General features: G+C 35.6%; 1 protein-coding gene across 9 annotated transcripts in view; it reads left to right on the plus strand.

The window, feature by feature from the left end:
• The window catches only part of KIAA0586 (protein TALPID3), a 108977-nt gene that overhangs the window by 54535 nt on the left and 38799 nt on the right, over positions 1–15643 (plus strand). For 8 of the 9 annotated variants that reach the window (XR_005363318.1, XR_005363319.1, XM_038544828.1 and 5 more), the window contains 4 exons: positions 337–578; positions 1648–1724; positions 6265–6399; positions 8434–8611. Coding sequence is in view for 6 of the 9 variants with exons in the window: in XM_038544828.1 (XP_038400756.1) it covers positions 337–578; positions 1648–1724; positions 6265–6399; positions 8434–8611 (632 nt within the window). In the remaining 3 variants the exon portion in view is untranslated. Of the gene's footprint in view, positions 1–336; positions 579–1647; positions 1725–6264; positions 6400–8433; positions 8612–9514; positions 9694–15643 lie in introns of all 9 variants that reach the window. The other variant, XR_005363320.1, reaches the window with a different exon arrangement.

Here is a 15643-nt window from a genome sequence, read left to right on the forward strand (position 1 = left end):
TTTTTGTGGAACAGATTAAAATATATTGTTATAATATTGTTAGTCATATAGAAAATCATTTTTCCCCAGAGCGAATCTTCATTTACAATGATCAGTTAACTTTTCTATAACCATACAGATTTATTTTAGAGATGGTAGAACTTTTAAGATGGTCTGTGATTAAAGCATGAAAACAATTATAGTATGGTATATGTAGTATAGTAGTATGGTAATTATAGTAGTGCAGATTATAGAAATACTTTGGTAAGGGGCCTTTGAATCTGTTTTTTTAAATATAAAAATTAATATAGGCCTTTAGTGACCTAATAAGTTCAAAACATGTCTTTTTCTTCTTAGTGTAATGTCTGTGGCCAAGGATGAAGAGCCTGAGAGTGTGGATTTCCCTCCTCAGCCTGCACCTCCAGAACTTCCGCTTCCTACTGGCACCAAGACCCTTCCCCCCACACAGATGCCAGGTTCTGATTCATCAACAACAGAAAGCACCTTGAGTGTTACTGTCACTGAAACTGAGACTCTGGATAGACCTATCTCCGAAGGAGAAGTTTTACTTAACTATGGTCAAAAAGTGGCTCCAAAGAGTAAGTTAAGTTGTTTCAATTGATTTCACTGGCTAGATTATGACAATTCCTAAGTATTACTTTTCTATGTCAAGTGTTTTTTACTTAATTTTCAGGATTAAACATGGTATAATAATGGGCTCTGCAAGTTAACTTTTCTATGCCTTAACTACAGAAAGTTAACTTCTTGCTCAAAAATCTCACCTTCCAAAAAAAAAAAAAAATATCTCGCTTCCAGAAATAATATCACTCTTAATGGTTTAGGGTTATACCTTCCAAGTCTTTTTTTTTCTATGCATATAAATACGTGTGTGTGTGTGTATGTGTGTGTATTTTTACCTTTAAAAAATGGGACCATACTATATCTTTCTATCTATCTATCTATCTATCTATCTATCTATCTATCTATCTATCCATCTATCTTGTTTTGAAGCCAGATTTTTTTTTTTTTTTACCTAATAATATATTGTGGACACCTTTCTATAGCAATACATATAGCTGTACCTCATTTTTTTAGTTGAGTGTGGTCTATCAAAACAATGCCATAGTGGTTAGCATGTAGATTGCTTTCAGTATTTCCATACTATACGTAACTCTCCAGTGACTATTCTTACACACACGCTTTGTGTACCTATCTGATAAATTCCTTAGAATACATGCCTAGAAGTGGAATTGCTGAATCAGAGTATGCACCTTTAATACATACCTTTAATACATGATACATTGTCAACATGTTCTTTAGAAAGGTTAATCAGTTTTTAACTTTAATCAATTTTTAAATACATCAATAATATATAGTATTAAATACATCTATTAAATACTAATACTAGTAATACTAGTAGTATTAGTGTCTTTTTCTCAATTTCATAATTACTGTTGATACCTTTAGTTCTTTTTAATTTCTGACAAGCTGGTAGGTAAAGTACAAATCTCATCTTTGTTATAAAATGTACTTTAAAAAAAAGCTGGTGGGGATTGAGTAGCTTGTGAATTATTATTTATGAACAGTATAAGTTTAAATGTCATGTTCTCTGGCTTTATAGTAAGATTATTTACTAAACTTATGTTTCTTCTGCAATGTAATTTCTAGTTTTAGGAGATGGAAGACTGTATCTGATGAACCTAAATGATAGCTTATCCAGTACTTTACATGATGCCCTTGAAATGGTAAGAAATTACTGGCTCCATATTGAATTCTGACATAAAGAATACTTCAATGAACTTGGTGCCATTGATCAGGATTTTTTCTCAGATATTTGAGTTATAGATATAAAATTTAATAAAATATCCATGAAGAAATTTAAAATTTCTTGCATATTTCATTATCATATATGCACATTTCATTATCATAAATGTGAGAAATAAGGATAAAATTATTAACCTCTGTGGCTCCAGTAGTTGAAAAATGAAGTTAATCTAATTATGTAACGAAAATCTAGCTCAATGAAAATCATCATATGGATAGATTGCCTATATATAATTTCAGACAGGACTTTATCTGTTTAAACCTGCTCTCTTATGATATATGTATTATTTTTCTCTAATCAGGATTGTAATTCTTTGCCCTAAAAATAATTGAGTTTGTTAACATAAGAAAAAGAAACTGAAATAGGACATAGTAGTATCAGCACTTCCTAGTTATTACCTAGCTCTATGGAAGAAAAACTTGGTATTTAAAAGCATTATTACAGGGACTCCTGGGTGGTTCAGTTAGTTAAGTGCCTGACTCTTGATTTTGGCTCACGTCCTGATCTCAGGGTCCTGGGATGGAGCTCCACATTGGATTTTGCACTCAGTGGGAGTCTGCCTGAGGATATTCTCTCTCTCTCTGTGTGTCTCTCTCTCGCCCTCTGCCCCTCCTCCGACTCTGTGTGCATTCTGTCTCAAATAAATATATATTTTTTATTAGGGGCACCTGGGTGGCTTAGTTAAGAGGCCAACTCTTGGTCTCACCTCAGGTCTTGATCTCAAGGTCATAAGTTCAAGCCCCACATTGGGCTCCATGCTAGACATGGAACTTACTTTAAAACTTATATATAAATATATATTTATATAATTAAATATATTTATACAAATTTATATATATGTTTATATTTAAATTAAATATGTATAGTTATAATTATTATAACATGGGTAATATTAATTAGTATTACAATATATGTAATATCAGTATGTATCCACATATAAATATCATACAGAAATGGTAATAGGAATTATCTTTTGAAATACTACTAAGGAATAGAAATCTTTACTTTTTATATATATTTTTAACCACCTAAGCAATGGAAGGTAGTGCTACTCAATTTTCATATACATTTATCTATAGCTTTTGCTAAGTATTACTGTTATTGTTGCTCTTTTTTAAAAAGTTTGATAATTTTTTTTTTTAAAGATTTTATTTATTCATGAGAGACACAGAGAGAAAGAGAGGCAGAGACACAGGCAAAGAGAGAAGCAGTCTCCATGCAGGGAGCCTGACCTGGGACCAGATCCTGGGACTCTAGGATCATGCCCTAGGCAGAAGGCAGGCGCTAAACCCGCTGAGCCACTCAGGGATCCCAAAGTTTGATAATTTTTGACATGTAGATATCTGTAAAAACCATTACTACAATCAACATAATGAACATATCATCATTCAGCACTCCACAAAGTTTCCTCATGACATTTTGTAATCCCTCCTCATCTCTTACCAGTCCTCTCATCTACCACATGTATATCACAATTACTGTCTATTTTCTGTAACTATAAATAGTTTGTGTTTTCCAAAATAACAGAAATGGAATCATGTGGTATACTTTTCCTCCCCTGCTTGCTTTAACTCAGCATTAATTATTTTGAGATTCATCTGTGTTGTAGTGCATATCATCGTTTGTTCCTTTCTTTTTTTTTTTTTTTTAAGATTTTATTTATTTATTCATAGACACAGAGAGAGAGGGGCAGAGACACAGAGGGAGAAGCAGGCTCCATGCAGGGAGCCTGATGTGGGACTCGATCCCGGGTCTCCAGGATCACACTACACTCCAGGCTGCAGGCGGTGCCAAACCGCTGCGCCCCCGGGGCTGCCCTGTTTGTTCCTTTTTATTGCTGAGTAGTAATGTGTTATATGGATGTACCACAATTGGTCTGTTCACCTGTCAGTGGATATTTAGTTTTATTCCAGTTTTGGCTATCACAAATAAAGCAACTGTGAACATTTGTGTACAAGTTTTGTATGGACATATGCTTTCATTTCCTTGGGCAAATACTTAGGAGTAGAATGAATTTATATGTGGTAGGTATATGGTAAACTTTTTAAGAAAAGCTATTTAATTTGATCTGCTGAAATTTTGTGTTGGCTTTTACATGCATGTTTTATAGGAATTACATTTTACAGGAATTATAGGAATCTGCAGTGAGTTTTGGGCTTTTCTCAGACATATGGTTAAATTACCTAAAGATAGTTTTACCCTTTTGAGTCCTGCTTTAAAGATTCATTAGGGGCTCCTGGGTTGCTTAGTCGCTTACGCATCTGCCTTCAGCTTAGATCATGGATGGTCCTGGGACCTTGGGATTGAGTCTGGCTTTGGGCTCCCTGCTCATTGGGGAGTCTGCTTCTCCCTCTGCCCCTTTCCCCTGCTTGTGCGCATGCTCTCTCTCTCTCAAATAAATAAAATCTAAAAAAAAAAAAAAAAAAAAAAAAGGATTCATCAGGCAAGACCAGAGCAGTACTTACTCTATGGCTATTTGTTCCCCACGGTGGAGGCAAGACCCTTCTAGGCACTCCACCCAATGCCTCATTAAATGTGGTTTTCCAGCCTTCCTGGTGGGAACAGCTATTACTCCAGCCAGTGTATACACCCTGGGCACTGTTGGAGCCAGTCCATTCTCCAGACTCATATGACTTCCTCACATGTGTGTGCTGATCAATATTCAGTGCTCAAAGGGTACTCTCTGCAGATCTCCAGAGTACTCACCCTGTGCAGCTTTTACTTTCCTGGTAGCCTATCTTATGAACTCTAGCTGTCTTGGCTTCCTTGGAGTTTCAGTCCCATCTTAGCTCAGGGGACCACTGAACTCTGCCTGGATTCTCCCTCTGTGCTGCCACCTGGAAAGCCCCATAGGCGGTCAGTGGGAGCAGTCCCAGGGCTCTCCTAATTTGTTGCCATCTCTCAGGGATCACTGTTTTTTGTTACCTAATGTCCTGTGTCTTAAAATGCAATTTTTCACATACTTTGTCCATTTTTTAGTAGTTTCAAGGGGTTAGGTAAATCCAAAAGTAAAGTCTGCTGGTGTTATTATCTTTCCATTTGTATCATTATACACGATCATGATGAAAACAGAAAGAGATTGGTGTATTTTTGAAAAATCACGTCATTCTATCCCTATATGATCATAATGCTAGAAGTTCCTTTAAAGCAACTAGTTGGGGGGTGTGTAGGTAGCTCAGTCAGTTAAACATCTGCCTTCAGCTCAGGTCATGATCCCAGGGTCCTGGGATCAAGCCAGGCATTGGGCTCTCTGCTCAGTGGGGAGTCTATTTCTCCCTCTCCCTCTTCCTCTGTGTGCACGCTCTCTCTCTGAAAGAAATAAATGAAATCTTAAAAAAAAAAAAAATAAAGCAACCACTTGAAGTGATGTAAATAGGACTGTATATTAAATTCACTAGTGGAACCTTAAAAAAATATGTATGCTGGTTCCATCCTCTGATGTGAGGATTCAGCAGATCATGAGAGTTGTATGCTGTTGTGTGTGAGTGGTTAGAAGCCTAGACCTATATATTTTGAAAAAGTTCCCAGTGTTCTCATGTGCATCCTTTGTTATATGTGACTACTCATTTTACAGATGTTGAGTGAGGTAAATGATTTGTCCATGTCACATAGCTATTCAGTGACAGATATGCAACTCTCTTTGCATAGATACATGGTACCTTTTCCTTTCATTTTAAGCTAATAACTCTAAATTTTGAGTTCTGTGTAGGACTATCTGAATCCTAAAGCTGAAGTTACAAGCAGCTGGGTGCTCGTGGTGAAGCATTTCTCAAGTCCACAAACAGCTTTGGAGGCTACATAGCATATATTAAATATCCTTAATAGTATAAAGATTCTGAATCTGGAAATTAACATATTCAAGTAATGAAATTTGTTAAAACCAATTCGCTTTACTGTATATATACAGGGTTATAAAATAATGCATTAAAGAGATTTTTTTTGGTAAGATTTTAATGGAATAGTTACTTCTCTAACAGTAATTATAGGTGCCTTAACATATTTCTGCAGTTTTTCATTTTAGCCTGCAGTGCAGGATGCAGCATCCCTACAGTGCTCTGCCCCCATCACCACACTGTGGTGGTATTTTAGGTGCTGCATAAATATGAACCAGGAAACTGTATGAGCCAAAAACTTGATGGCCCTATATAAAACATTTATAAATCATTATAAGTCAATCACTTGGGACACAGGGTCCAGTTTTCATGTTTATTATAATAAATGTCCAGTTTAACTGTAACCAAATTATTCTATGCTGTTGTTTCTTTTTGAGGCAAACTAAGGAGTTGTTAGTTGTCAAATGAAAGTGAGAACTAGATGAAAATACAGTCTACCTTCTTTCCATAAAGTGTTAATAAGACTATTTTCATGGTGGTCTTATGTTTTATTAATCATAAATCAAGAAAAATGCAATTGTTTCTTAGAATTTTTGGTTATATTAATTGTCCCTATATTTCATTCAGGATGATGATCCTCCCAGTGAAGGACAAGTAATGAGGATTCCCCATAAAAAAATTCATGCAGATGCAATTCCTTCTCTTCTTGCTAAAGAAAACCAGGACTCTTTGGTTTCACCGCAAGCAGCCTACCATTCAGAGGTACTTATTAACCTTAATGATTTTTGTTTTCTTTTGGTTTGATCTAAATACAGGAAAAATAACAAAATATTCCTACTTTTAGTGAAAGCATGCTAATTCTTCAACTTATTCAGGGGTCAACCTTTTAGTGACTTTAACCTGAAGTGCAAACTTTAGAGTTCTACAGTTGAAAGGAATTTAGGCCATCTGTTCCAGCCCTTTTGATCTACAGTTGAGAAAAACTGAAGCCCTTTTAAATGATTTGTGAGGATCATTCATTCTTTCTTTCTTTCTCAACCATTTACTGAATTTCTACTATATGCCAGACATATAGTACCAGTGTCTGCAGTCTGGGTTGTTACCAAGATCAATGATCCTTATGAGTATGAGAACGTTTTGTGAGTAGGCAAGCTAAGGCTTCAATAGAGTCATAGCATATTAAGGTGTTAAATAGCTCAACAATTACAAGTACCCTGGAAAACTGATTCACAATAGAGAAGGTACTATTTATTGCACAACATTTTATATAGTGGTGGCAGAGTAATAGAAGCACTGTGAAATATTCCTAATTAATTTCTAGGGAAAATGTATCTGCCATCATTCTGAACTTTACTTAAGAGTCTCCAAAGGTTTTATTTTTTATTTTTATTTTTTTTTTAATTTTTTATTTATTTATGATAGTCACAGAGAGAGAGAGAGGCAGAGACAAAGGCAGAGGGAGAAGCAGGCTCCATGCACCAAGAGCCCGATGTGGGATTTGATCCCGGGTCTCCAGGATCACGCCCTGGGCCAAAGGCAGGCGCTAACCCGCTGCGCCACCCAGGGATCCCAAGGTTTTATTTTAATTGCAAAATAATCTTTTTCTATTTAAAGGCTGTTGAAGTAATTAACATTCCTAAAGAAAAGTCAGATTAAGGACTTAGAGGAGATAGAAGTACACAAGAATTTGGGGAAATTTTAGAAAATCTTGAATGTTGAGCTAAGAAGTTGGATTTTATTTTGTAGTTCAACAGAGCCATCAAAGATGTTTCAGCAGTGATTTCTTCATATACCCTAGTAAAAACACTTCATTGAAATTAAAACCCATTTAAATGAGAAACATGAGAACGTTCGGATAATAGAATTTTTATTCAGTTCTGGATTAGTAAACTCAATATTTCTAAGTCACAAAATGTGGTAGTGATCAGATATATAATTTTTAATACAGAAAGAAAATAGAAATCATAATTTTCTTTTTATTTTTTATTTTTTATTTATTTATTTATTTTTTTTTTTTTTAAGATTTTATTTATTTATTCATAGAGACGCAGAGAAAGAGAGAGAGAGGCAGAGACACAGGCAGAGGGAGAAGCAGGCACCATGCAGAGAGCCTAACGTGGGACTCGATCTAGGATCTCCAGGATCACACCCTGGGCTGCAGGCGGCACTAAACCGCTGCGCCACCGGGCCTGCCCTCTTTTTAGTTTTTAGATTTTGTATATTTGATAAAGAAATATATTTGTACTTGTATACTTTCCCAGGTAAAAAAGCTTTATTAAATATGGTGAAAGTAGTCTTCTTCCACTTATATACTTATAAAAATGTAGTTATTTGGATATGGGTAATGTTTATGTCACGTAAGGTATATTTTCCTCATCATACTTGTTTAACTATAAAGTTCACTCTAGCAAGTTCAGGCAGTTTTTATTAATGGAGAATGAAAGATAAATTTTCTGTTATTTTTATTTGAGGCTGTATGAATCATGTAATGTGTGCCAGCATTTAGTTTAAATCATAAAATTTTTCTTAGATGTTTTGCTATTGAATTTGGAGTTGGAAAAATAGATAATGGTTACTTATCTTCATAAAACATTAGTAACAAAGCCAATTGCTAGATGCCTGATTGAACTAAAACTTTTTAAGACTTTCAGTAGTGTGAGTGTGGCATCATAATAAGTACTTTCTAAAATATCTTTCAAGTAGCCAAGTGTCATGGATCATGATATTTGACTAATTTTTGCTGTTTTGACTTGAATTTAATATGGTGTTTTTAGCAATTGTTTCTACCTTCCATAGGACTTGGAAAACTGTGCAGGTGAGCTTAGTGAAGGACAAAGGCCTGGGCTGACAGCAGCAGCAGAGAACATCTTCCCGGGACGTTCTGTCTCTATGCAGCCACCTGCCACTAATGTGGGGTCTTTGGGTGAAAAATGTGCTCCTAAGCCACTATCTCAGCAATTTGACACAGTTACAGGTATGCACCAACATATTGCTTCTTAATTTATCATTTATTAGAATGCACTTGACTCCCATCACACTTTCTTTGTACTGTTTCCATGCTGAATGCTATATTCTGTCTTGTATAATAATTGCGGTCATGATCCTCATCTGAGTTAAGAAAATAGTGATTTTTAGGTGGAGGCAAAATTTCTTTATTAAAAAGGGTCTTCATTATTGAAAAGTTTAGTAATGACTTTTTTTTGTGGCCTATATACCAATATTTTACCAAATATGATTTAGGTATCAGTGTAAGTATGTGAACCCTATTGGGTGATGCATGGGATAATTTTGGTAATATGCATACATATACTTAATTTTTTTTAATAGTGATGTATTTATTTTACTGTGTATTAGAAAAATATAATTTAGAACACCAAAACTGTGACAGAACGTATCTTGTTTGGGACTAAGTTAAATGAGATAATACTGTAGAAACTCATTCTTCACATTGTATAAATTTCTGACACAGCGCTCAGTGCATTTGTGGCTATTTTAGAATCTCATTAAGCAGACTTTCTCCTATAACACTTTGGAAATAAGAATAGAAGAGAGAATACTGATCACTAGCACATTCAGTTGATTTTCATTATCTCTGGTAGTTATGTTCTATGGAGTCACCAGGAACACTGGATTAGTAAATACTGACCCATTGCTCCGAGGGGAAGATACAGGCCTGGTTCCTGCAAGCCTCTGATGATAACATCTTTGTCCACTGATTGATATATAACCTGTGTTATGTGTAAAGAAATCTTATTATAATATATATTGTTGATGCATTAACCTTGAGATCCGGGTTCACAATGTAGCTCGTGCCTGAACAAAGCTTATCAAATCCAAGATTTTCTCTCTAAGGCCCGTCATACCTTTGTGCACTTAGGAAACCAGATAGCCCTTCAGCACTGTGACTGGGAGCCCTTGGAAACCACAGATCACCAACAAAAAGCATTTTTAAATGTGAACAGACAGTAAATATACAGCAAAAAGGACCCTTGTTTACAGTTATAAGAGCTGAAATAAGAAAACAGCATCACTTTGTTCAGCCTCAGCTGGTAAAATGTAAGTTGGGTGAGGCAAAAGTTTTTTACTGGTCTGCACATGTCTGTGAATGACCACAAAAGCACTGTGACTATTGATTTTGGAGTTAGAAATAAATTTTATTGAGTAGGTGAATTTGTAAATATGGAATCAGCAAATTAATGAGGATCAAATATATTGTCATTTACTGATTTTTTTCCATGGCTATTGCTGGATTCTCTTAAGTGAGAAGAACTTCTGGAGTTATGCAAATTTTCCAGAAATCAGAAAAGGGAATGCATAAAGTTAGGAAAACATTGGCATGCAATGTTTAAAATCTCCATTTCATATTGAGCAAACACCTTTTATCTTTCAGAATTGAGAGAAATTCAAGACTAAATTTTCCAGGAGAATAAATGTAAGATTGGAGTTATTTCTCATTTTGTGCACATAGTGATAGAATTAAATGTTTTACAGGTTTTTTTTTAAAAATTTTTAAAAAAATTTATTCATGAGAGACACAGAGAGAGAGAGAGGCAGAGACACAGGCAGAGGGAGAAACAGGCTCCATGCAGGGAGCCTGACGTGGGACTCAATCCCTGTCTCCAGGATCATGCCCTGGGCTGAAGGCGGTGCTAAACCGCTGAGCCACCCGGGATGCCCCCTTGCCTCTTTCTTTATCCTTCTTTGCTTATATTTGTATATAGCTAACTATGCAGATTGCAGTTAAACAGAATGAACACTAGGTGGCTCCCACAGATCACTTCACAGCTGTAAGGTACTTGAGAAAAACTAGGTACTTGTTAGATTATTATAGAATAAAATACATAAGGTTATATCCTATTTAGTCCCTCCCTATCCCTCTGGTAGCACCTAGCATATTGCCTACAGTACAGTGTATTTGTAATAGTAAGCACATTTTAGGTATTTATTTAACAGGAAAAAATAATAAGTTATGTGGCATAACACAAGGTCAGGCATATAGCAGAGTATGGCTAAGAATTTGGGCTTTGGAAGTTTCAGATATTAGTTTGCATTTCAGCTCTGTGTACTTTGAGGCAAGTAATATAATATCTCTCAGCCCAAGCTTCTTCATCTATCAAGTAGGGATAATATTAGTGTATTAGTTACCCATTGCTATTTAACAGATTACCCCACAATTTAGCAGCCAAAGACAGCAAACATTTATTATCTCACACAATTCTGAAAGTCACAAATATGGTTGTGGCTTAGCTAGGTAATTCTCAGGATCCCCCTTGAGCTTGTTTTTTGGGGCTGAGGTCATCTGAAGGCTTCCACCAGGGTTGGAGGATCTTTTTTTCTAAGCTCACTCAACATGGCTGCTGGCAGAAGGTCTCAGTTCCTCACTACAAAGAACCTGTTTTTAGAACTGCCCATGACACCAGCTGGCTTCCCACAAAGATGATCTTAGAGAAAGTAAGCAATCAGGATGGAAACCTCAATGTCTTTTATAATTTAATATCAGAAGTGACACGCAATTGTTTATGCCACATCCTATCAGTAACACAGACCAATCCTGGAATAATACTGTAGGGGACTACAGAAAGGTGTGAATACCAGGAGACAGGATTCGGGGAGCCATCTTGGAGGCTGGTTATCACAAATAGTGTCCACCGTTTAAGGTTATTAGGATTAGTAAATGACAATGCATATAAAGTAGTCAGCACAGTGCTTACTTAGCACATAGTGAGTGGTGTTCTCTTTAATAATACTCAAGAGTATGTAAAAATGCCTTCTGACATGTATTTAAGAGAAATGGAAACTACTCACAGTTACCTAAAAAGACTATGCCCATAGAGAACTAATGCCATGTATCATTATTTCTGCTGGTGGCTAATTTCATGCCTTTTATATTGATTTTGTTGTTGTTGTTAGAGACAGAGTGCGGGGGACGGACAGAGGTTAGAGGGAGAGAGAGAATCTTAAGTAGGCTTCATGCTCATCATAGAGATTGATGCAGGACTCGATCCCACGACCCTGAGATCATGACCTGAGCCAAAATCAAGAGTTGGATGCTTAACTGACTGAGCCACCCAGGTGCCCTATATTGATTTTTTAATAACTATCTATAGAGGCTCATCACCTCTTACCTTGCATCTTCCCACCTCTGTTCATTGTCAGTAAGTATCCTATTTGCAACCTATATTTCCCTAGCACCCTTCCTAATCCTGAGGCACTCAGTTTGGGTTGAATAACAAAAAGATGCAAAATTAGCTTTGAAGAGTTGCCTTAAGAATCCTAATATGTAAACTGGTATTTTTGAATGAATTGTGAGGACTCCAGAATACACTTTGAATTCTAGCTCTCATTTATTCAGAAAACTTGTATTGAGTACCTACTATGTATCTGATACTATATTATATTTGTACAATGTTAGGGACTTAAGATACAGAGATGCTAGACATCTGCTCTCAAGGAAGTTTACAAACTACTGTAGGAGAAATACAAAAAAGGTAATATAATACTGTGTGATTAGTACAATGCAGACTGCTGTGGGAGTGCAGGGGAGGACTGTACCCACACATGTGGGCTCCGAGAAGGTTTCCTACAAGTCGATATGAAATTGAATCTTAATGGTGGAGCATGTTCCAGTTTGTACAGTTACTTATTGATTTAGAAAATATTTTTTGACTGTTTGCTATGCTCTAAGTATACTTGAAGGACTAGGAATATAAAACCTATTAAGGCCTTATCCATAATGGATTTTTTCTCTAGTAGAAGTAATAAACAAGAGGACACAAACATGCAGTAAATTGTTGTAGTTGTAGGATGGGGTACAGGTCACTTGTACCTGCAGAGAGCAATCAAAAAAGACTTCATACATGAGAGGAGGCTTATTTGAAATGGATTCTCAAAGATGAATAGATGTTTGCCATGTAGTAAATGAGGAGAGACCTTGCAGGCTGAATATGCAATGAAACAAGGGGAAAAAGTAAAAAAATAGCAAGACTTAACTAGGGAGATATAAGTACTTAATCAATGAGCTAGACCTAAGGATGCAATAAGATTGGAGTAGTTAGCAGAAACTAGGTCCTAAAAAGTCCTGGATAATATATGAAATAGTTTTTGAATTTACTCTAACATGATAGGGATCCATTTATATGCCAAATGGAAGATAATGCCAATCTTATTTTATATTTATACCCATGGAAAATTGAGTCTTGAATTTCTGTCAATTCTGAATGTTTTGTGATATTCTCAGATTCATTAAGGGTTGTAAGTAAATGCCTGATATGATCATCTTTGCCTTTTATTTAGCGAGATCATCTAAGGTGTACAGCGTGATGAGTAGATTGGAAAGGATTAAGACTGGAGGCAAGGAGCCTGATTGGACAGGTGTTACAGAAAAGCTGGAACCATTATTATGCAACAATGAGGAAATGTAAAAAGGGAGATTGGAAAGACAAGGAGGAGAATGGACAAGACTTAGTTTGAAAATGAGAGGAGCAAAAGAAAGTCCATCCATATGGTTAAATAGATGGAATTTCCATTCACTAAGAAAGAGGGAATATGGAGAAAGGATAGAATTAGGAGGACATAAGGATGAATGGAGTTTTAAGCATATAGAATTTTAGGCACCTTTGGGTTTCATACAAATGGAGAAGTCTATTTTTGTGACAAACCTGAAGCTGCTGCTCACACTGGCAATTTTGAGTGGATTTAGTCTTCTCTAAAAGTCTTAGTTTCTAAGTCCAAGGTTCCTTTTTCATTGCATAAGTCTCTAGAAGAGTAAAGTTATGGATTTCAAGTTATTATGAATTTGATGTGGATGATATAATAGTTACAAAGAGTGAAGTTACATTATACAGACAAGACTCCCACATTCAATGAGCATACTTTATAGAAGTCACACTACTGTGTTGAGCAAATTTAGCATTGTTACCGTGACTGTCAAGGAATTCTTTCCTGACCCTTTATCACTAGGTTAGATACCTGTCATATGTGCTCTCTGTATAGCTCTCTAATGTTGCCTGCCTAATGTTGCTTTTGTTACACTGATCTGTAATCTCACTTGAGGGTAGTAGGGACTTTATCTTGTTTACTGTCCTATCCTGTCGTCAAGCAAAGTTTGTAGCATCTAGGACATAGTAAATATATGTTAAATGATAGGGTGTTATATGAGTTGAAAGCTATTACGCACTTTTTTGAATGCTTTGGGGAAAAATTTGATTATATACTTTCTGGGTTTTTACATTTAGATCTTTTTGCTTGTTTATTTTTAAAGATTTACTTATTCATGAGAGACAGAGAGAGAGGCAGAGACCCAGGCAGAGGGAGAAGCAGGCTTCTCGCGGGGAGCCCGATGCGGGACTCGATCCCGGATCCCGGGATCATGCCCTGAGCTGAAGGCAGATGCTCAACTGCTGAGCCACCCAGGCGTCCCTACATTTAGATATTTATCAAAATTTATTTCATGTCTTTTTAATTAATTTTTTCTTTATACTTATATATTAACCACATATAATTTCACATAAAACAAAATGTGATTATATCATATATTAAACTATGAACAATTTTTTTGGAGTGTCTTCTGTCTATTCATTTGTCCTCACATTTTCTTCTATTTCATATTATGCCTTACTCCAGCTAACTCATACTAAGATTCTGGCATGTAATCTTCCTGTTTTTGTTCATGGACATACTCACATGTATAATATACATGATAGATACATATGATGTGTGTGTGCGCTGTTATTTTACAAGCTGATATCATATAATGCCTACCTGCCAGCATTTGTTTTTGCATAGTAAATCCTGTAGAAATTACTCACACGTCTCTGATTGCATATGAGTATATATGTCTTCTTATGTTTGTTAACCATTTGGATTTGCTCACTGTGAATTACCTTTTAAGTTTTTTCCCCATCTGTTAGGTTCTAAATTTTTCTTATAATTTTATAAGAACTATTTCTATATTTTATTTATTTATTTTTATTTATTTTATTTTTAAAGATTCTATATTTTAGATGTTTTCTATCATCTATATTGCAAATATCTTTTTCCAAATTTGAACTGAATTCATTGACATTATTTATAATCTTTCTTTGCCATATAGTTAAAAGAATTTTATATAGTTATTTCTTTTATACTTTATGTGTTTTTATGACTTGATTAGGTTTCTCCTAACACAAGTTTATACCTGTAGTCTCATAGGTTTTCTTGCAAGATTTTCATTATTTAGTATATATTTATATTTAAGTCTATGTGGAATTTACTTTTGCAAATGGTGTAAGGTAAAAGTCCAATATGATTTTCTTCCACATAAATAGTTGGGCCAGCATCAACTAATATATAAACTGTTTTCCTTTCCACTGAATTAAAATATCAATATTAAAATATTGATATTAAAATATCAATTTGGGGGATCCCTGGGTGGCTCAGCAGTTTAGCACCTCCCTTTGGCCCAGGGCACGATCCTGGAGTCCCGGGATCGAGTCCCACATCAAGCTTCTGGCATGGAGCCTGCTTCTCCTTCCTCCTGTGTCTCTGCCTCTCTCTAGGTCTATCATAAATAAATAAATAAATAAATAAATCTTTAAAAAAAATAAAAATAAAATATCAATTTGTATACTATTCTCATAGATATAGAGTATTTTCTGGATTCTTTATTATAAGTATTCTGGATTTTCTATAATCTTAAACATATCAGACTATTGTGTCTTTATGGCACATTCTATTATCTGACAGGGCAAGGTTCCCCTTCAAAAATTTTTTCATACTTTGGTTGGCAGGTTTCAGACATTTATTCCATATAAACTCTAAAACTATTTTTTTTTATTAAAAATTGTCCTAGGGCAGCCTGGGTGGCTCAGTGGTTTAGCGCCGCCTTCAGCCCAGGGCCTGATCTTGGGGACCCGGGATCAAGTCCCACATAAGGCTCCCTCAATGGAGCCTGCTTCTCCCTCTGCCTGTGTCTCTGCCTCTCTCTCTCTCTCTCTCTCCCTGTGTCTCTCATGAATAAATAAAATCT

Source organism: Canis lupus, chromosome 8, assembly GCF_011100685.1.
Source record: "Canis lupus familiaris isolate Mischka breed German Shepherd chromosome 8, alternate assembly UU_Cfam_GSD_1.0, whole genome shotgun sequence".
Taxonomy (NCBI): Eukaryota; Metazoa; Chordata; class Mammalia; order Carnivora; family Canidae; genus Canis; species Canis lupus.